Source organism: Ochotona princeps, chromosome 3 (genome assembly GCF_030435755.1).
Source record: "Ochotona princeps isolate mOchPri1 chromosome 3, mOchPri1.hap1, whole genome shotgun sequence".
NCBI classification, from domain to species: domain Eukaryota; kingdom Metazoa; phylum Chordata; class Mammalia; order Lagomorpha; family Ochotonidae; genus Ochotona; species Ochotona princeps.
Genome location: NC_080834.1, coordinates 90252574 through 90274114, shown reverse-complemented (window position 1 = coordinate 90274114; position 21541 = coordinate 90252574). Strand labels below are relative to the sequence as shown.

General features: G+C 46.8%; 1 protein-coding gene across 6 annotated transcripts in view; it reads left to right on the top strand.

Moving 5' to 3' along the window:
- The window catches only part of LMLN (leishmanolysin like peptidase), a 103022-nt gene that overhangs the window by 51598 nt on the left and 29883 nt on the right, over positions 1–21541 (top strand). For 3 of the 6 annotated variants that reach the window (XM_058662035.1, XM_058662033.1, XM_004577832.2), the window contains 2 exons: positions 2076–2286; positions 5268–5501. The exons of 2 other annotated variants lie outside the window; for them this stretch is intronic. In XM_058662035.1, the coding sequence (XP_058518018.1) occupies positions 2076–2286; positions 5268–5368 (312 nt within the window). In that variant the 3' untranslated portion in view covers positions 5369–5501. Of the gene's footprint in view, positions 1–2075; positions 2287–5267; positions 5502–21541 lie in introns of those variants that run through there. One more of the 6 variants, XM_058662034.1, reaches the window with a different exon arrangement.

The following is a 21541-nucleotide window of genomic DNA, read 5'->3' as shown; positions in this document are numbered from 1 at the left end:
TAAAATCTAATGGGTTGGACCCATTTTTGCTGATCTTTAGCAACCTATTCATATTCAGGAACTGACGGGAAATCAGTTGGAAGTTTTGATCATATATATAGGGCCTGTTCTCCATGGTCTTCCCTGAAGCCTCTCTTTTTACCTTTGACATTTGGATCTTCATGAGTTTTCTTCTTAGAATGCTCAGAATTTTCTGAAAAAACTTCCAATATCCTGCCTGGAATTTGTATTCATAGCTGTCAATTCTAGGAACTAAGCTGGTTTTGAATCTATAGACTCTTAATATTTAGTATGTTGGCAACAATACTGTAGCATATCAGGTTAAGCCCTTACTTGTAGTGTGTCCCAAGTAGGTGCTGCTTTGAGTCCCAGCTGCTCCACTTCCAATCCAGTTCCCTGCTAATGTGCCTGGGAAAGCAGTGGAGGATGGCCCAAGACTTTGGGGGCTTCCAGGAATCCAACAGGCACTGGGATGTGAGATGCCTGCCTTGTGAGAAGTGGCTTCACTCCGCATGCATTGCCAGCTCCAGCTTAACAACTTTGAATGACGCACGGAGAGAGGGACATGATTAATGGTTACTGAACACAGACTTAAGCTGAGGTATATAAGGATACTGGAAATTGCAGAAATGTCACTCTAATTTGACCTCATGGTCTATGACTTCTAATTGCATTTAAAGCTATATATTTGCTTCTCAGTATTTTTCAGGAAAAGGCACCCTAGTTTTCATTAGTTCTTTTTTTTTTTTTAAGATTTATTTACTTTTATTACAAGTCAGATATACAGAGAGGATGAGAGACAGAGAGGACGATCTTCCATCCAATGATTCACTCCCCAAGTGACCACAATGGCTGGTGCTGTGCCGATCCAAAGCCAGGAACCAGGAACCTCTTCCAGGTCTCCCACACGGGTGCAGGGTCCCAGTGCTCTGGGCCATCCTCCACTGCTTTCCCAGGCCACAAGCAGGGAGCTGGATGGGAAGTGGAGCTGCTGGGATTAGAACCGGCGCCCATATGGGATCCCGGGGTGTTCAAGGCGAGGACTTTAGCCGCTAGGCCACACCGCCGGGCCCTTCATAAGTTTTTTTTTTTTTTTTTTTAAAGATTTATTCATTTTATTACAGCCAGATATATACAGAGGAGAGACAGAGAGGAAGATCTTCCGTCCGATGATTCACTCCCCAAGTGAGCCGCAACGGGCCGATGCGCGCCGATCCGAAGCCGGGAACCTGGAACCTCTTCCGGGTCTCCCACGCGGGTGCAGTGTCCCAATGCATTGGGCCGTCCTTGACTGCTTTCCCAGGCCACAAGCAGGGAGCTAGATGGGAAGTGGAGCTGCCGGGATTAGAACCGGCGCCCATATGGGATCCCGGGGCGCGTTCAAGGCGAGGACTTTAGCCGCTAGGCCACGCCGCCGGGCCCCCCTTCATAAGTTTCTAAAACAGATGCTAGGCTCAAAGGTTATGGATGACTACAAACACAAAACAAAATACAATAACCCTCTTTACAAAACATTAAGATAATGGCAATCTCCCAAATTGTGTTTTATATTCAATATTTTTAGTAAATTTTAGCATAAGCAGAATCTTTATAAAGGTCAAAGTATGTTTTATGGAAAAACTGTAAGTGTATTTGAACTTCTTTTTGCACCAAAATAGACTTACCTTTTAATTTAATATTTCCACAAACGCCTTTATGTGTGTGTGTGTGTGTGTGTGTGTGTGTGTAATGATTACATGGTTGATCAGAGTGGGAAGGATTGAGATTTAGGGAAAATTGGGTGAATCCATTGCTTCCACATTTGCTGTTTCTTGTTGTTCCTGGAGGAAGGGGAGAGACAAAGGGGGAAACTACTCATGGCTTTCCACACATCCTAGTAGCCAGGGTTGAGGAACCACTACCTCATATCAACCCAGAGTCTCAGTGTGTACATATTCCAAGGGTTCTGTCCGAGTGGTTTCCATAATTTCTTGAAGTTCCCTAGTATATCCCTGCAGTTGAAGCCCCAATCTGAATCTGTCCTACCCCTGAGTGGTACTGACCTGAGTGTCTCACCACCCTCCCCACGTTGGAAGGTGTCTTGTTCTCCTCAAGGGCTGAAGGTTTGGGTCCAGGATACCTCCTATCTGTGTAGTCGGGCCAGACAGGTGCTGCCTGTCAGCATTCAGATGAACGGCTGGATTCACAATGGAGACCTGCTGTGCCCATCCTGCTGGGACTTCTGTGAGCTGTGTCCCCCTGAAACGGATCCTCCAGTGGCTAACCTGACCCGAGCCCTACCCCTGGGTGAGTGCTCTGACCCTGAGTGCCTCCGGTCAACGGGGGAAAATACTGGGAGCGGGAGGCTCTGCCTATAAGACATTCAGAGAGTTCTAAAGTAAGGTGCGCTTCACTTCCACATGCACTTCTATGGGGAAATGACCCTTCCCACCACTATCAGAAATCTAAGAGGGGGAAATGGACATTTCCATGCAGTCCAAGCCAAGGGTGTGGAATCTGACCATGCGAAGATCCTGTGACTTGCACAGACTCTTTCAATGAAGGTCACAAAATGTAAACGTATCATCCCTTCATTTGGAAATTAAGGGTGAACATATTTTGGTTATAACATAACCAGATGAGGCAAAGATGAGGGAATAATACCAGAGAAGATACTCAAAAAAGGAAAAACAGGGGCCAATATTCTGGTGCAGTGAATTTAAACTACAGTTTGCAATGCCAGCATCCCATATCAGAGCACCAATTTGAGTTCTGCTTGCTCTGCTTCCAATCCAGGCACACACCCCCTTTTTTATTTACTCTCCAGATGACAATAGTGACAAGGCTGGGCCAAACCAAAGCCAAGAGCCAGAAGCTTCTTCCCTGGATCTCAGATGGATGCAAGGGCCTAAGATCTTGGGCCATCTTCTGCTGCTTTTCCAGATGCATTAGCAGAGATCTGGTTCAAAAGTGGTACAGCCAGGACTCAAATCAGTGCCCCTTTGGGATGTTGACATTGCAGGCTATGGCTTAATGCACTGCACCACAGCACTGGCCCCAATTCAGCTCTCTTCTGATGTAACTAGGAAAGCAGCAGAAGGGATGGTCCATCCACATAGGAGACCAAGATGGAGTTCCAGACTCCTGGCTTTGGCCTGCCCCAACCCTGGTCATTACAGCCAATTAGGGTGTGAATTAGAGGATAGAAGATTGCTTTCTCTGTCCCTCTCTGTCTAACAGCTTACCTTTCAAGTAAATAAAATAAATTTTTAAAACAGGTGGGGTGAAATCACGTACTTCCAAGAAGAGGAAAAAGCAGCACATCATGATGGCTTAATTGGCTAATACCAAGTGCCAGGATCCCTAATGGGTTCTGGTTCATGTCCCTGCTGCTGCATGTCTCGTCTAGTCCCTGCTTGTGGCCTGGGAAAGCAGCAGAGATAGTCCAAGGCCTTGGGACTCTGCACCACATGGGAGACTCAGAGGAGTCTAGTTCTGGCTTCAGAACATGTTGTATTCATTTGGAAAGTGAACCAGCAGAGGGAAATCTTTCTGTGTTTCTTCCTCTCTGTGAATCTGCCTTTCCAACACAAATAAAGAAATCATTAAAAAAGAAAAGAAGAAGAGGCAGAAGCAAGGAAGCAAGGATATATACAGATACCTACACCAAGGTGTGATGAAAGGAGTCGGGCTGCCAAAGATCAAGGCAGCTTTTATTGAGGAGTAGTGTCGTTTGAATATCCCTAATCCAAGTACTTGGCTCCAGAAGAGTTTTAGGGTTTAGATTTTTGGAATATTTATTTATGTAATGAGATCTCTTGGGGCTGGGACCCAACTTTTTGCATTAATTTCTTTTTTTTTTTTAAGATTTTTATTATTATTGGAAAGCTGGATATACAGAGAGGAGGAGAGACAGAGAGGAAGATCCTCCATCCGATGATTCACTCCCCAAGTGAGCTGCAACGGCTGGTGCTGTGCCGACCCGAAGTCAGGAGCCTGAAACTTCCTCTGGGTCTCCCACGCGGGTGCAGGGTCCCAAAGCATTGGGCCATCCTCGACTGCTTTCCCAGGCCACAAGCAGGGAGCTGGATGGGAAGCGGGGCTGTCGGGATTAGAACTGGAGCCCATATGGGATCCCGGGGCGTTCAAGGCGAGGACTTTAGCCGCTAGGCCATGCTGCCGGGCCCAACATTAATTTCTAAGATTTACTTTCTGGCCCGGCGCTGTGCAGTCGAGGATGGCCCAATGCTTTGGGACCCTGCACCCGCGTGGGAGACCTGGAAGAGGTTCCTGGTTCCCGGCATCGGATCAGCGCGCACCGGCCCGTTGCAGCTCACTTGGGGAGTGAAACATCGGATGGAAGATCTTCCTCTCTGTCTCTCATCCTCTCTGTATATCTGACTGTACAATAAAAATAAATAAATATTTTAAATAAAGAAAGCATTAATAAGCACCCCTGTTGAAATGCTAAAATATCCCCATCTCTCATATTTGTTAATGTTTAAATTAGAACGTGTACAGAGCCTTTTTTGAACAATTTATAAGATTTATTTTATTTTTATTGGAAAGTCTGATTTACAGAGAGGAGGAGAGACAGAACGATGTTCCGTGCACTAGTTCACTCCCCCAAAAGACTGCAGTGACTGGAGTTGAGCCTATGAAATGCCAGGAGCCAGGAATCCCCCAGGATGCAGGGACCCAAGTACTGGGGCTATCCTGCACTGGTTTCCCAGGCTATAAGCAGACAGCCAGATCCAAAGTGTAGCAGCTGGGACATAAAGCAGCGCCCATATGGGATGCCAGTGCTTGAAAGAAGTAAATGAGCCAATGAGTCATTGTGCCAACCCTTGAACAGTTATTTAAGTACCAGGGACTGTGGTAAACTCGATAAATGTTTATTTTTGATGAATTGTTTTTGGACTGTTATTTGAAAGGCAGACAGAGCTCTCCATTTGCTGGTTCATCCCCCAGATGTCAGCTAGGCTAGGCTATTGTGACACTGCAACAGGAATTCAGTGTGGGTCTCCCACCTGGCACTAGGGACCCATTCACTTACTGCCTCCCAGGGTGTGCACTACTGCATGACTGCATGACTGCATGACTGGAGTCAAGCGTGGAACTGCAACTCAAAGTCAAACACCCTGATCTGGAATGTGGGCATCCCAAGTGGCTACTGAGCCACGCAGCCACATGCCCTTTTCGGATGTTTCAATTTGGAGTTTAACATGGAATGATGATTAAGCAATGTTTTGCTCCTCCTTATTTGTCAATATGTAATTGTGTTCTAGATCTGTGTTCCCGTTCCTCTAGCCTGGTGGTCACCCTCTGGCTTCTGCTAGGCAATCTGTTTCCTCTGCTAGCTGGATTTCTCCTGTGTGTGTGGCACTAGAAACGGAAAGTGAGTTCTCAAGACAGGTGCCTGTGGGGGAAAAAAGCACAAAATCCTGGTGAGTGACAGCCTGTGCAGATGGCATCAGTGGCATTCCTGACTCCAGCTGGGAGTGTTGACCACAGTTGGAGCGCGTCACAAAAAGCCTTCTGCCTGTCACTCCTCAGCAGCAGCGCAGCCGCCGAAGGAGATGGCTCTTGGTGTTTCAGGCTCCCTTATCTTCCTGACAAGTCCCCTTTGAAGATGGATGCACGGTGGGATATTCAGAGTGATCATATACCTCAGCGTTTGCATTAAAATCAAGGATGGTAAAGTTGCTCACCGACACACAGCAGTCACTGAAACAACAGCTGGCTTTTACAGGATTCTAAGTGTGGTGCCCGGCCTCAGGGTATCACCTGCCCTTGGCTTACAGAGAAGAATTGGACTAGGATTTCTACACGACTTTTACACCATTGTGAATGCGATGGCTGTCCCACATGTCACGTACAATCAGTGTTCTTTGACAGTGTCTTCCCCTTTTCGCTGACTGCGGGGCAGACTCACAGCTGGACTTCTGTCTGAGTCGCTCTTAGCCCTCTATGCTCGCCGATCTTTGAAGCTCAGCTTCCAGTCACGTTCTCCCTGGGTTCGGTCATGACTTAGAAAATTGTGGGAGCAGAGAGAGGAAAATAGCGCTGCCTGGTAGAAATGCTAAAGACATGTGAACAGGAAAACCGGTTTGGGCTTTTTAGTAGAGCACTTAGCTGTAATTGAACAAAAAATGAACAATTCTTTCCTGATCAGTGATGATGAAAACACATCCTGGTATAGACAGGTATGCAGTTCAGGTGAGCTAAGAAAGTGTTATAAATTTTTTTTAATATCTCAAAGTTATCTTATGTGTAAGGAGATAAATATAGGGCAAAATAACATGGTCTGAATTGCTTACTAGTAGCAAAGTATGGTCCTCTTTAGCACCCAGCATACAAACAGATCCACAAACGTTGGGAGATTGACTTTGCTTTAAATGTCTTTTACTGCCTGCATTTGACACTCCTCTTGCTACCGCACAGCTTCTAGAAATCAGTCCTACTAACAGAACTCACCAACTCTACTTAGTACTTCCAACTTGAACCTGTTTTAAGATGTATCTGAGAGGGAGAAACTCAGACACTGGTGTGATTCTCCTAGAGCTTGCCAGAGCTGGGGCTGGGCTAGACCAGCAGGGAACTCAGTCCAGGTTTCTGTGTGGGTGACCGTGACCCAGCTGCTTGAGCCATCTCCGGTGCTTCCCAAGGTGCATACCTGCAGGCACCTAGGAGCAGAGCCAGGCCTCAAGCCGAGGCTCTCCACAGGGGCAAGCAGGGAGCCCAGCCAGTCTCCTGACTGCCAGGACAAGCACCCACCCTTTGAAATGTTTAGTGATGTGTGAGGCCCAAGTTTTCTCTCTTAAACCCATGAAATCCTGTGACATTATAAACGAAATCCTTAGACTAGCTTCTTCCCTCCTTCTCCCCCTCCTTCTCTTCCTTCCATTCAGCATATAATTCCTAAATTCTACATTTTGGAAACTGTGCTAAGTGAAACATAACCACATAATTACTAAGGAGTAATTCCATCTGACCATTTGGTATTGCAGCTCCAACTTTAAAGAACGTCTTTTTATAAAATGTGTACATTTAAAATTCCACACTTGCATACGGCTTTAAATGGCAAATGTCTGTTGCCAGGCAAGCCTGGGAGTCTGGGACTCAGCTTTAGCTAAAGAGAAAGCTGGTACTGACGGTGGGCAGGCTGGTAGCACTCAGCCATGCTTACGACATACGTGCTTTAAATTGTGCCGGGGCAGAGATTAGAAAAAAATGAGGAGTGTTTTGTAAAGGAACTTAGAACCTTCGAAGCTTAGGTACCTGCTATGATTGTGAACCATTCTGCAAAGTTTATATAAAGAAATTCACCAAAAACACAATGAATGACTAATATATTTGAGAGTCACAGCGATGGGTTTGACTGTATTTGGACTATTGTGCAGTAATGCCGTTGAGATGATATTGTTTCCAAGCATGGTGCTTTTTATACTTGAAATATACTTTTTTGCTTTATTTTTATTGATATATTTGCACTAATGACTTTCTGGAGAAGATATTATAGATGAAATTTTCTTGTGTATATTATATATATATGTGTGTGTATATATATTTATTTATTTATTAAGCTTGGCATGTGGTGGTCCAGTATTTTGTTTGCACAAACACAAAACTTGACAGAGTGTTGGTGATATTAGGAAGTCTTCCCAATATCTGAGTCTCCCTCTTAAACCAGGCACAGGCAAGGCTGCTTGTCTCTGAATCTGCCTGCTAAACTCAGCAAGACTGGGAAGCACACTGGATGTAGAAGAAACCTTAAGAGGCGTGTCTTGGGTCACAAGAAATATGACAGCGAAGCAAAGAGTTTTAAGATCTGAGATCACAAGACAGAGTTGTTGCTATAGAATTCGCCTGCGCACGGAGGCGCGTGAAATGACTGAAGCGAAGGGTTCCGCAGCAGGTTAGGCCTTTTCTGTGGGAGGGAGACTGAGCGGGCTGCAGCTGAGATGGGGCACAGAGAATGGGGAGCCCCAGCCTGACTCAGTAAGGGTCAAGTGCATACGAGAACTGACTACCTCAGTTTTCAGCTCCAGAGTGAGGTTCATTTTTGATCATTTCAGGGTCTCAGATGTCCAAAATGTCAATGAGTTTTTCTCAGGCTGTCAGGAACTGAATTTACAGAAGGAAGCAGAAGCCGTGTCAAGAGCCTGGAACTGACAGCTTTTAAGAAACTAGCAAGCAGTTGGGTGGTCTTAATAGAGACCCGTTCTAGTAATCTCCTAAAAAACATCCTTTTCCTTACTTAGGTTTTTAAAAAATCAGTATCCTTGACAGCGTTCTATAGGATAATTCTTTCCGTTAAGACCTATAATAGACATCCTAGAAATAGTTGCAAACTATGCTTAAAATTAGTTTTCAGCCTAGATAGGCTTTGAAGTTGAAACAGTTTTATGAGGTTTAAATAGTCTTAGGAAGAATCAGCCCTCCCTTCAGTTGTAGAAGACTCCATGATCAAGGTCCCCTGTGAAATGACCCGCTTGCTGGCTCCTCACAGTCCTGCCAGCTGCAGCACTCTGTAGCACCACCAGGCCCCGGGCCGACCTGCCAGGCCACTGCGTCCCTGACCACCTCCCTGCATCTCATGTTCCACGCCTGCCACTGCCCACGTCCTCCGATGCTGAGTGATCTCTGAGTTCAGTTCAGTGGTCCCCAGCAGGAGGAGAGGGTTTGGCCGCAGCCCTAAACACCTCCTTCCAGTGGGCATGGGAGGACTGATGTGTGTGTAAGTCTATTTTATCGTTCTGAAAAAACACGTGTGTGTATGAAAGGTATTCATTTGTGTTTTCATTTTGTACTTTGTGTCAGGGTTGGGGAAGGAGTGATGAATTTTTTTTTCTGTTTACATTTTTAATAAAGTAGAGGATGTAAGAACTAATCTTTTTTATTTATGATATTGAACTTCAAGTGTAATATATTCCTTAGGAAAAAAACAACTTTAATAAAAGTTAAAACTGATTTGTACCTCATCATTACTTAACGCCATCGATTTGTAAAAACCTGTATGAGTAACACAAAGGTGTGCACTACATTTGGAGAAAATCGGATGTTTATTGTGGAATGAATTTGACTTAAATGTGAGTAAAATTGTCCGAATTAACAAATGGAGGGAGGCCTTATGCTACAGAGACCAGGGAAATAGCAGGGAGAAAAGAGCAGACTCAAGCAACCACAGGACAGTGTGTTTTGTGCTGTGAGCCAGAACACATTTCATTGCTCAACCACCTTGGCGTACTCACGTACCACAGTTTATGCTGTGGTGTCAAGTGGGCCGTGACGATGGTCATGGATGTTTCTCATAACAGCGTGTAGTTCAAGAAATTGCCCTGGGGTTATGCTTCGTGGGGAGGCCTTAGAGCCCATTCTGCTTGTAACAGCACCAAGCTTGGGTGAAACGGATCTGACAAAGCCATGTAATCAATGTGAACATTTTTAAATAATAGGCTTTAAAGGTTTAGAAGGATTTTTTAAATAAAGATTTATTTATTTTTATTGGAAAGTCATGTATACAGATATACAGAGAGGAAGATCCTCTGTCCATTGATTCACTCCCCAAGTGGCCATAATGGTCAGAACTGATTCGGTCCGGAGCCAGGAGCCTGCTCCGGGTCTCCCATGCAGTTACAGGGTCCCAAGGCTTTGAGTCATCTCAACTACTTTTCCCAGGCCACAAGCACGGAGCTGGATGGGATGTAGGGCCGCCGGGACACATACCAGCATATGAAATCCTGGCACTTGCAAGATGAGGACCCCAGCCACTAAGTTACCATGCCGGACCGTAGAAACATTTTTTTAATGGAAGTAAAACTGGGTAGTTAAATAAATTCAGCATCATCCAGTTTATTGGAGATACAGTATCTGTGACTCATATATGACCTGATTTATGCTAACTTTTAGTCAGCCCATAAGGATCTTGTTACCGAACTTAGTGTATTGTTCACAAGCTCTCTAGGAGATTTGCTGAACTGGAAAGGTTTGTTGATTTTAAATTTTGTTTTATTTGAAAGAGTTCTAGAGAGAGATCTTGTATTTGCTGTTTCACTCCCTAAATAGACACAAAAGCCAGGATTAGGACAGGCCAAGACCAGGAGCCCAGAACTTTTCTGGTTCCCATTTGAATGCAGGAACCCAAGCACTTGGGCCATCATCCACTGGCACATTAGCAGGGAACTGGATTAAAAGTGGAGTACCAGGACTAGCACCAGTGTTCAAGGGATGCTTGTGTTAGACGTGTCTATTCAAGCCACTGCACCACAATACCAGCCCCTGGAAAAGTTTGAATTGGCTTTGTTGGTGTTCTGCCAGAAGCATTTTTTTTAAGGTTTATTTTTCATTTGAGAGTTAAACAGTGAAAGAGATCTTCCATCTGCTGGTTCACAACCACAATGGCTGCAGTCCATGCCAACAGGTGTTGTTAGTTGAGTTCTGAATGTAGGGCAATCTGACTGGAGTTAGGTGGCACCTCAATGTGGTTTTCATTTGTGTCTCTATGATGGTTAGCGAGCCTGAGCATCTTTTCATGTCTACAGTGGCTGGAGCTGGGCCAGTCCAAAACCAAGAGCCAGGAGCTTTTTCCAGGTTTCCCATGTGGGTGCAGAAGCTCAAGCATTTAGGCCATTTTCCACTACCTTTTCCAGCATATTTGTAGGAAGCTCGATTGGAAGTGAAGCAGCCAGGACACAATACCAGCACCCACATGGGATGCCAGCACCAGAAGTAGAGGCTTAGCCTACTCAACCATAGTGCCAGCCTCCTCCCCACCCCCGCAGAAGTATAATTTTAAGTATTCAAAATAAATGGAACAATGAGAAGCCCAAATTTGTGATCTGACATTCTAGTAGGTGACCAGTGTCTTTCCCATTTTACTTATAAAGTTATATTCTGTCAATATCATCTTACCACTTAGTACCAACACAGTTTGATCCATTTTAACAGAAAGTGACAGAACAGCTTTCCAACATTTTGTTTCATTTGAAAAATACCTAAATCATAGCATCTCAACATCCCCTGGCTTGAACTCAGATGAGGCTGCCCTCGTATTTTAAGTGTGCACCAGTGGGGTGGAAAGGCATTTCTCATTGCGCACATTAGTGGGTGGCCATATGTGTACATAGAATGTCTCATGGATTTGGCTGAAAATCTGCATAAAGAGGTCACCACCAAGAAATGAGCAAGTATGGGCCTGGGATGATGGTTACTCCATTTCCCATGCAGCTTCTTATGCCCGGGGAGAGCAATGGAGGATGGCCCAAGGCTTTGGGAACCTACACCTGCATGGAGCCCAGAAGAAGCTTCCGGCTTCTGATCAGCTCAGCTCCATCCTTTTGGGAAGTGAACCAGCAGATGGAAAATCTTTTTCTCTGTCCTCCTCTTCAGAAATCTGATCTGCTTTTCCAATAAGGATAAATAAATCTTTTTTAAGATTTATTTATTTTTATTACAAAATCAGATATATACAGAGAGGAGGAGAGACAGAGAGGAAGATATTCCATCCGATGATTCACTCCTCAAGTGACCGCAACAGCCGGTTCTGAGCTGATCCGAAGCCAGGAACTTCCTCTGCATCTCCTACATGGGTGCAGGGTCCCAAGGCTTTGGACCATCCTCGACTGCTTTCCCAGGCTACAAGCAGGGAGCTAGATGGGGAGAGGGGCTGCCGGGATTAGAACCGGCATCCATATTGGATCCCGTTGTGTTCAAGGTGAGAACTTTAGCTGCTAGGCCACCGCACCAGGCCCAAGAATAAATCTTTAAAAAAAAAAAAAAGAAGAAGAATTGAGCAATTATGCCTGCCTCCACACAGCTTGTCAACCAAAATTCTCTCACAGCTGTGCTGCTGTGGACAGTGCCTTGCAGGGACATGCATTAGCAGGAAGCTGGATGGGAAGTGGAGCTACAACACAGAGCCAGCCACAAACTATTTTTTCTTCTCTTTTTTCTTTTCTTTTTTTAAAGATTTATTTATTTATTTTTATTACAAAGTCGGATATACAGAGAGGAGGAGAGACAGATAGAAAGATCTTCCGTCTGCTGATTCACTCCCCAAGTGAGCGCAACGGCCCCTGCTGCGCCGATCTGAAGCCGGGAACCAGGAACCTCTTCTGGGTCTCCCACGTGGGTGCAGGGTCCCAAGGCTTTGGAACGTCCTTGACTGCTTTCCCAGGCCACAAGCAGGGAGCTGGATGGGAAGTGGAGGTGCCGGGATTAGAACCGGCGCCCATATGGGATCCTGGTGCATGCAAGGCGAGGACTTTAGCCACTAGGCCACGCTGCCGGGCCTGAACTATTTTTTCTAAGAAGGTGGACCTTGTAGGCTCTGAAGTAAGGTTTTAGCCTGCTTGGGCAGCAGGCAGTGGCCATTTTAAGCTACTGGACAGGAGGCATTGTGTAATCAGAAACTGTTGACTCAGATAAGGGGGCATTGGACATGGAGCTACTCAGCTGCTGGGTTTTGTAATGTTGCACGTGGGCCACTTATAAGAGTTCTTGCTGGGCCAACAAAATTCCACCAGGATTAGGGTTGACTCCTTACCCTCAATAGCATGACAGATCCTGCTACATCCCAGGAAACTCAAAGGGAAGGGAATTGAGGGAAGCATAGTTCAACATGGGCAAGGTGACACCCTAAAATGCCACAGCACCAGCTCATGGCAGCCTTCTTGCCAAGAGCTGACTGCTGTCTCTGCTCGCTCGCTCTCTCTCTTTCTCTCCCTCTCTCTCCCTCCCTCTCTTTCTCTCCCTCTCTCCCTCCCTCTAAGATTTATTTGCTTTTGTTGAAAGGCAGAGTCACATATAGAGAGAGATCTTCTATCACTGGCTCATTCCCCAAACAGCCACAATGACCATAGCTGGGCTATTCCAAAGTCAAGAGCTAAGAGCTTCTTCCAGGGCTCCCATGTGGGTGTAAGGGCCCAACGGTTTGGGCCATCTTCTGCTGCTTTCCCAGGAGTATTAGCAGGGAGCTGAATTGGAAGTGGAGCAACTGGAAAACTAACCAGCTCCCATATGGGATGCTGGCGCTACAGGTGGCATAACCTGCTATGCTATGTCACTGGTCCCCCATAACCTTATCTTTTACTTCTACGTCTTATAAACTTTTCAAAGTAACTTTATCTTAGCAAGATAGAGCCTTGTCTCTGAAGTGGCCCTCTGCTCTTCAGAATCTGAGAACTGGGAAGGCTAATTGGCCTGACAGGTAAGGCAGTGATTGGAGCAGCTGTATCACGCAATAGAGAGCCAAGTTCAAATCCAAATCCAGTGTGGCCAGCTGACTGCTTCCATCACCAATGTGGCGGGGCTCATAGGGGCTTGAGGGTGCATGCTTACAGGGGACCTAGGGGAGAGGATGGCGCCAGCATAGGCATACGGGCACCTGGTTGCTCACATCCAGACAGCGGAGCAAGCCTGGAGATTTCCCCATGTGCTTGACCAGGAAGGGGTGTTCTGGGGGACCGGGGGATTGTGGTGTTGGAGCCTTAGGTCAGCATGCTTTTGCCATGTGCTGGTGGACTGGGTTGGGAACTATAAATGTGCTTAGTTCTTGAGTGGGTGGAGAGGTAAGGTCCCAGGCCAGCATGCAGTCCAGGAGCTTGGGTCCCTAGTGGGCAGGCAGAGCTCCAGGCCAGCACACAACATCACTGAAAGACGGGACTTGGGAAGACCAGGCTGGGAAACCCATGCCCTCCCAAGCGCAAGGACTGTGGATTTCTCAGGGAAGGAGGTAGGGGGATGTATTGGCATATGAGGAATGAGTTCTGGGGAACTTCCACAACAAGGCCACTGCACTTGCAGGTAAGCGACGGGGATGAGGCCAAGCAGGTTGGAGGAGGGAAGCTGGAGGACCTTTCAGAGTCAGACCAATGCACCCACCCCCGTGCAAGGCCTGAGCTGGCCTAGTTAGCATGGACCACCACTGACCACCATCCACTGGTACACACTAAAGCTAGGGCTTGGGGGCCTGCCTGGTAGGGCTAGATCGCAGTACCTGCCATGGGGTATAGACCATATTACGCTGGGCCATGACACTAACCAGCACACGAGCGAACTAGTTCTGGGGCAGATTCTGAGGGGGATATGTGGGCTCATCCCTGTGGAACTGGTTTGCTCAAAAGCTGGGGGTGGTGATGGGCTGAGTTACACATGACCACTGAGCTACACAGTCTTGGCATTTGTTTTGAGCCAGACCAAACGAGGAACCTGGAACTCCATCACCATCTCCCATGTGGGTGCAGTGACCCAAGCACTTGGGCCATCACCCACAGCTTTCCCAGGCCACAAGCAGGGAGCTGGACAGGAAGTGGAGCAGCTGGGACACAAAACAGCATCCATATAGGATGCTGGCATGTCAAGTGGCAGCTTTACTCTCTATGCCACAATGCTGGCCCCAAATATAATGATTTCTTATTGTTATTGAATTCCCTCAACATTTAAGAATAGCAACACAGGGCGAGCTCCACTTCTGATCCAACTGCTCCAGTTCTAATGGGCCTGGGAAAGCTGCAGAAGATGGCTTGAGTGTTTGGGTCCTTGCCACTCACATGGGAGACCCAGATAGAGTTCCAAGCTCCTGCCTTTGATCTAACCCTCCCTGGGCATTGTGGGCATTTGGGGAGTGAACCAGCGAATGAAAGCTCTCTTTCCCTTCCTCCCTTTCTATAATTACGCCTTTTAAATAAACAAATCTTTAAAAACTAATTCAAAATAGTAATACAGTAATTTCTGAGGAGCTTCTTCCAGGTCTCCCATGATGGTGCAGAATCCCAAGGCTTTGGGCCATCCCTTTCCCAGGTCATAAATGGGAAGTGGAGTGGCTGGGACACACCAGCACTCATATGGGATCCTGGCACATGCAAGGTGAAAATTTAGCCATTGGGCCTGGCACGACAGCGTAATGGTTAAGGTCCTCGCCTTGAATTTGTCAGGATCCCATATGGGCGCCGGTTCTAATCCTGGCAGCTCCACTTCGCTTCCCATCCAGCTCCCTGCTTGTGGCCTGGTAAAGCAGTCGAGGATGGCCCAAAGCCTTGGGACCCTGCACCCATGTGGGAGACCTAGAAAGAGGTTCCTGGCTCCTGGCTTCGGATCAGCTCAGAACCGGCCGTTGCGCTCACTTGGGGAGTGAATCAGCGGACGGAAGGCCTTCCTCTCTGTCTCTGTTCCTCTCTGTACATCTGCCTTTCCAATAAAATAAATAATCTTAAAAAAAAAGAAAGAAAAAGAGAATTTAGCCATTGAGCCATTGTGCTGGGCCTTCATCATTTTCTATTGGTTAGTGGGAAACTGTGATGCAGGGGCGGGAGCAGGAGTTGCCTTCTGACTGCTTCTAACAATCACCACCACTCTGGCCCTGCAATCTGGAGAAGCCTGCCTTGAAGGACAAGCCAGACATGTAGTCTTTCATTTCACGGGCAGCTGTGACTTTGGAGAGCTATGTTCTATGCAAACTGCACTTTGAGCAGCATCTCTTGAGCACTCGTTAGTAACGCAAGCTCTCTCCCCACCCCTGCTCTGCCACAGCCTAGCCATCTCTCAGCAGAGCAGTGTGTGGAAAGCAGAGTTGTCCAAAACATTCATTACCCTTCCTTTCCCCTCACCCCCAACCCATGAGAGCCACGAAGACACTCCCTGTCTCCATTTATGCTCACTCTCACATGCCTGCTCCTTAGAACCTGTGTGGTCCAGAACAGGTGCTCACCTAAAATAAGAACCTAGAAATCAACCAAACTCTGTTTCTTTGCTTTGAGTCGTTAGACACACAGACCAGGCAGCCTGGATGCTGGCCATGGCTCACATTACCAGGAGGGGGCGCTAGTGGGTACAGGAGGGAAGACCCGCTTCCAGAACTAGCATGTTGGGTTAGCTTTGGAAACGCAGGGTGTTGGGGATCAGGAGTTTGAGTCCATTCATCCATCCATAGGTGTAAAATGTTGGCTGTTCACTGCCCTAGACGGTCTCTGAGCACATTGCTCAAAGGAACCTCGGTCCACAGTCTCTGGGAGCCGGTGCCCTTGAAGCAATCAGTGCAAGCAGCAGGCAGCAGGCAGCAGGCAGAAGGGAGAGGAAAGGTGGCTTGGGGGTGACCTTGAACCCTTGGGAGCTCCTCTCCATCAGGTTACTTCTCCCCAGAAAAAGGGTAAAATGCGAATCATCTTCCAGTTTTTTTTTCCCCCTGGTTCTACTTCTGAAAGAGATGACAAGAGCCTGACAGAGAGCAACAAAAAAAATTTGAGACTTATTATGTACCCTTAATTGATACAACTTAGTTCATTGAGGGATCCCAGAGCCAAGAACACATCCTTCCACAGAGCAGGTGCTCACTAAACAGCTCTTGGCTGAAGAAAAATAAGCATTCCACCCTGCTTTCTGATGCCAGCACTACAGAGGGCAATCCTAAAAGGGATTGATTGGCCACTAGAGTCCAGTTTTGGAGGATATCCCGGGACCTGGAAGATTCCACATAAATTCGGGATCTTATTTGTGACCAAATTACCACGTCTAAGCCAGATGCTCTTGACCTTAGCTTTCAAAACAGCCGTGTGATTCTCTCCCAGCCAAGGAGGCTGGGTTACAAGGCCTGCAGTAGTAGCTCAAATCAGAGAACCTTTCCCCTTCCACTGCCCTCTCCCCCAAGCCTAGGTGCAGGACGTGAATGCTGGGGCACAAAGGGTGCCCTTCGGTTGATTCCAGGAACCCTTCCATCTCACTCAGAGTTAGCACTTTTGTTGCTTATTGGAGTTTCCTCCTCCCCACCCCTCAGCTTCCTCTCTCCCCTTCCTGATTCCCAGGAGAAGGTGGAAAAACAGAAGACATGCACTTACCTAGGGCAGCAACACTGGCTTTGGGATTGCAGCATCCTAGGAGGAGGGGCTGTCGATCCAGGCCTGGCAAAGCAATGCCCTTCTTGTTGCTCCGCCAGAGCTCAGGAGCTAAGAGGCCTGCTGGCCATTATCCTAACACTGCCCAACAAAGTAACAAGCTCATCATGCATACAGCCTAGATGTCATTCAAAGGGGTGATGAACATAGGGATAGCATCTCCGGTGATGGCCTGGTCAGCATCTGGACCTGCTCTACCTGTGTATGCTCTCCCAATTACCCTTCGCCTCCCCCAGCTCTCCACATGCACAATGTAGCCCAGCTGGAAATATCTCCTTGGGCCTTGGAAGTGGTTTTGGTTTTAGCGTCCTCGACCCTAAATACTGATTTAACATCTGCCTCACTTTCCCTGTAGTTTCATCCAGCCCCTTGCCTTCTGGCTGCTCAGTGCTAACTGATGCCAGAGTTAGCTTTACATGTTTCCACAACAGAGAGCCCCGTAGTAATTTTTATCTCATCATAAAAGATGTTTTTGTATAGCACAAACAGGAACCACTGAGCCCAGGGTTGCTCCTAGAAGCACTACCTGTTATTATCTGCTGCTGTCCTTAGTCAACAATGCTTCCTAGACCCAGCTTGGCGTTTCAAGGATTCCCGTTGGCTATCTTGGGGTTGTTTTATCCTTACAACTGCCCTGCTGTTTCCTACCAGAATGTTTGTCTCAAACCCCCAGGAAGATGGAAAAAAAAATCTCATTTCTCCAAGTCTCAAAGGCTCAGAGCACTGGGTCCGCAGTCTGCCACCTGCACCGATAAGCCTAACTACTCCCACTGTCTGCCTCCACTGAGTCAGCAGCCAAACCTTAGGTCCCTGCTAAGATTGGGGATCAGCAGCGCTCTGCCCCTCGCTTGCTGGCCTGAAGATAATGTCCTACACAGTTCTTAGCTTTTCTATTTTAAAAACATCTTGTAAAATATATATAGCATAGCATTTGCCCTTTTGACATTTTTAGAGACTTTTTTTCTGAAAGGCAAAATTACAGAAAGAGTAGGGACAGAGAGAGAAGGAGAAAGAGAGATCTCCCATCCATTGGTTCTCTCTCCACATGGCTGCAATGGTCAGAGCTGGACCAGGCTCAAGTCAAGAACAGGGACTTCTTCCAGGTCTCCCACATGGGTGCAGAGGTGCAAGTGGTTGAGCCATCTTTGCTTTTCCAGGTGCATTAGTAGAGAGCTGCATTGGAAGTGGCACAGTTGGCACTCAAATGCGATGCTGGCCTCACTGCTGGTAGGGTGGCTTAACCATTGTGCCACACACTGGCACTGCTTCAGCCATCATTAAACATGTAATTCAGAGGCAATAATTATATACACCCCATGTGTTGCTCCCCATCTCCACTCTGGGTTGTCAATCTTTCTGTATCATACTGAACTAGCACCACGCGCTCTGAGCAGTAATTTCCCATGCCCTCTCCTTACATGCCCTGGTAGCCCTCTGCCCTATGCCCACGCAGATTGGTCTATTCCACATATTTCATATAAATAGATTCATAAAACATCTATTGTCTTCTGTCTGACCTCTTCCACTTAGAATAATGTTTTTAGAATTCCTCAGATGTAGCATATGTCAGAACCTCATTCCTTTTTATGACTGTAGAATATTTCATGTAGGTATACATGACATTTTATTTATTCATTCATTTGTTGATGAACACAGGGGTTATATCCACCTTTTGTCTTAAAAAGATTTATTTATTTGTTTGTATGAAAGAGTGACAGAAAGAGAAAAATCTATTTCCATATGTTGGTTAATTCCCAGAATGGCCACAAGGATTGTGGCTGGTCAAAGCAAAGTCAGGAACCAGGAGCTCTATTTGGGTTTCTCATGCGTGTGGCAGAAGCCCAAGTACTGGAGCCATCTTCTCATGCTTTCCCTGGTGCTTTAGCACGAAGCTGGGTTGGAAGCAGAGCAGCTGAGACTTGAATCTGAACTGGCATTCGACTATAGGAGTTACAGATGGTAGCTTACCTTGATTTGCTACAATATTGTTCCCTGCTTCTTGTGAATAATGTTGCCGTGAATATTGGCATAGAAATGCCTGGCTGAGGCTTGTATTTCAGTTATGCAGGTATATCCCCAGGAGTGGAGTTGCTGGGTCACATGGCAACTCCATGTTAAGTCTTTAGGGTTTCCATGGTGACTGCACCATGTCACATTTTCTATCATTTTCTGTCTATCACATTCCCCAAATATGAGGCATCTCCACAGCCTCATTGATGCTTAATTATTCTCTCTTCTCTCTCTCTTTTTCTCTTTCTCCCTCTCAGATTTTAGTTTCAGCTATCCAGTAAGTGTGAACTAATAGGCTATGGTGGATTTGATTTGTATGTACCTGGTGACTGAGGCATTAAGCATTTTTTAAGCGTATGTTGTTTTCACCTTACTTGGAAAAACATCAGCTCAGATCCTCCTCCCTTGTTTTTGTTAGACTGTTTGCTTCTGGCTTGTGTTTAACTTCCACTTCTGAAGGGCTCACCACTGTAGGTTGCAAGCACTCCTTCTGTACTTTAAGGAGTTTCCTTACATCTTAGAGTTCCACTCAACCTCAGCCGACAAACACTGGGGAGAGGAGGATCTATTTTTAAATTCGGGGACAGTTGGAGGAGCAGATTGTTCAACCACAGAGCAGGTCCCTCTGGTCTTACATTGTTATAAAACAGCAAACGGATCCAGTGCAGTGGCCTAGCGGCTTAAGTCCTTTCCTTGTGTGTACCATGATCCCATATGGGTGCCAGTTCATGTCCCAGCTGCTCCACTTTCCATCCAGCTCCCTGCGTTTGGCCTGGGAAAGCAGTCGAGGGCAGCCCAAAACCTTGGGACCCTGCACCTGCCTGTGAGACCCGAAGAGGCTCCTGGCTCCTGGCTTTGGATTGGCTCAGCTCCTACTGTTGCAGCTGCTTGGGGAGTAAACCAACAGACAGAAGATCTTTTTTTCTGTATCTCCTTCTCTCTGTAAGTCTGCATTTTCAATAAAAATAAATAAATCTTAACAAAAAACAACAACAACAGAAAACATGGGGCGAACACAATGGCTCAATTGGCTAATTTTCTACCTGCAAGTGCCAGCATCCCATACAGGTGCCAGTTTGTTTCCTAGATGCTCAATCTCTGATTTAGCTCCCTGCTTATGGCCTGGAAAGGCAACAGAGGATAGCTCAAGTCCTGGGGCCCCTGTACCCATTTGGGAGACCTGGAAGAATTTTCAAGCTCCTGGTTTCAGGCTGACTCAACTCCGACAAATGTTTGTGGACATTTGGGCAACTATTCAACAGATGGAAGATCTCTCTCTCTCTCTCTCTCTCTCTTTCCTTTTCTCTGTATTTTTGCCTTTCAAATAAAAATAAAAAATAGTTTTTAAGAAAACGAAAAATAGTTTTCTTCCTTCCTTCCTTCCTCATTGTGTGTGTGTGTGCCTAAGAGAGAACTCAACCTACAAAGAGACCATTGGAGCTGTCCGGTAGATGCAGACAACAGTGTTGCAAGTTACTTCTGAGTTTTATCTTCCCCCAGGTCACTAGCCCTGCCAGACGCGTGTGCTGCCAGTGGGGACTCACAGGTGCCATGGGTGATTGCTCAGGCCAGGCGCCAGACTTCTGCTCATTCTCCATAGGCCCCCAGAGAGGTGGGCCGGGATTTTTCCCATTATGGAGAAAGGTCTGAGGACTGGAGAGCAAACCAGTGCAACACCTCACAGACAAAAGGCAATGGATTTCATCACATTCCAAAATCTGCAACTAACAAACAAAAACAAAAGTAAATAAATGGCAGGCTTTTTGGTGGTGGTTTGCTTTTTTTTTTTTTAAGATTTATTTACTTTTTGTTGTACAGTCAGATATCCAGAGAGGAGTAGAGGAAGAGAGGAAGATGTTTCTATCCACTGGTTCACTTCCTAAGTTGCCTCAATGACTAGAGCTGAGCTGATCTGAAGCCAGGAGCCAGGAGCTTCTTCCGGGTCTCCTATACGGGTGCAGGGTCCCAAAGCTTTGAGCCCTCCTTGACTGCTTTCCTAGGTCACAAGCAGGGAGCTGGATGGGAAGAGGGGTCGCCAGGATACAAACCAGCACCCATATGGGATCCACTAGGCTACCATGCTGGGCCCTTTTTTCTTTTTTAACAACCCTCTCCCCTCCCCACCCACTGCCCCCTGGCTTTCATTGAGAAGTTCTCTATCTGCAAGGAAAATGTGGTAGGGTTTTCCCACAGGGCTGTGAAACTCCCACTATGGTCTGTTCCAAGAACTGGTTTGAACACTCACCCAATGGGCTACTGCAAATTCAACGTTTATTCGTAACCGCTTACAGAAGTGGTCGATGAGAAAAGGGGGAAGCAGATGGGCAGGACCTGGGGCTGTGGGGCACCCAACTCTACTTTTGACTGCCTGGGCCCGTTTGCCAGACCCTGAGGCGGCAATAATCCTACTTGTCTATCCCACCATCCCAAGGACAAACAGCAGAGGGAAGTACTGCCAAAGGTAAGGCCCTGAAAAAGGAGCACATCTCCTCTGCCCCTTCGCAAGTGTCCTGCAGTGGCAGGGCGCGTGGCAGCCTGGGCACGTTGGCAGTCACCTCCTCTCCAGTTGTCTGTGTCCTGCCCACAGTGAGAGCTGGGCTGCCCTACTGCCAGGGAGGACCTGGCAAAACAGGCTCCGCCTCCAGGTAATTATGTAAGTCTCC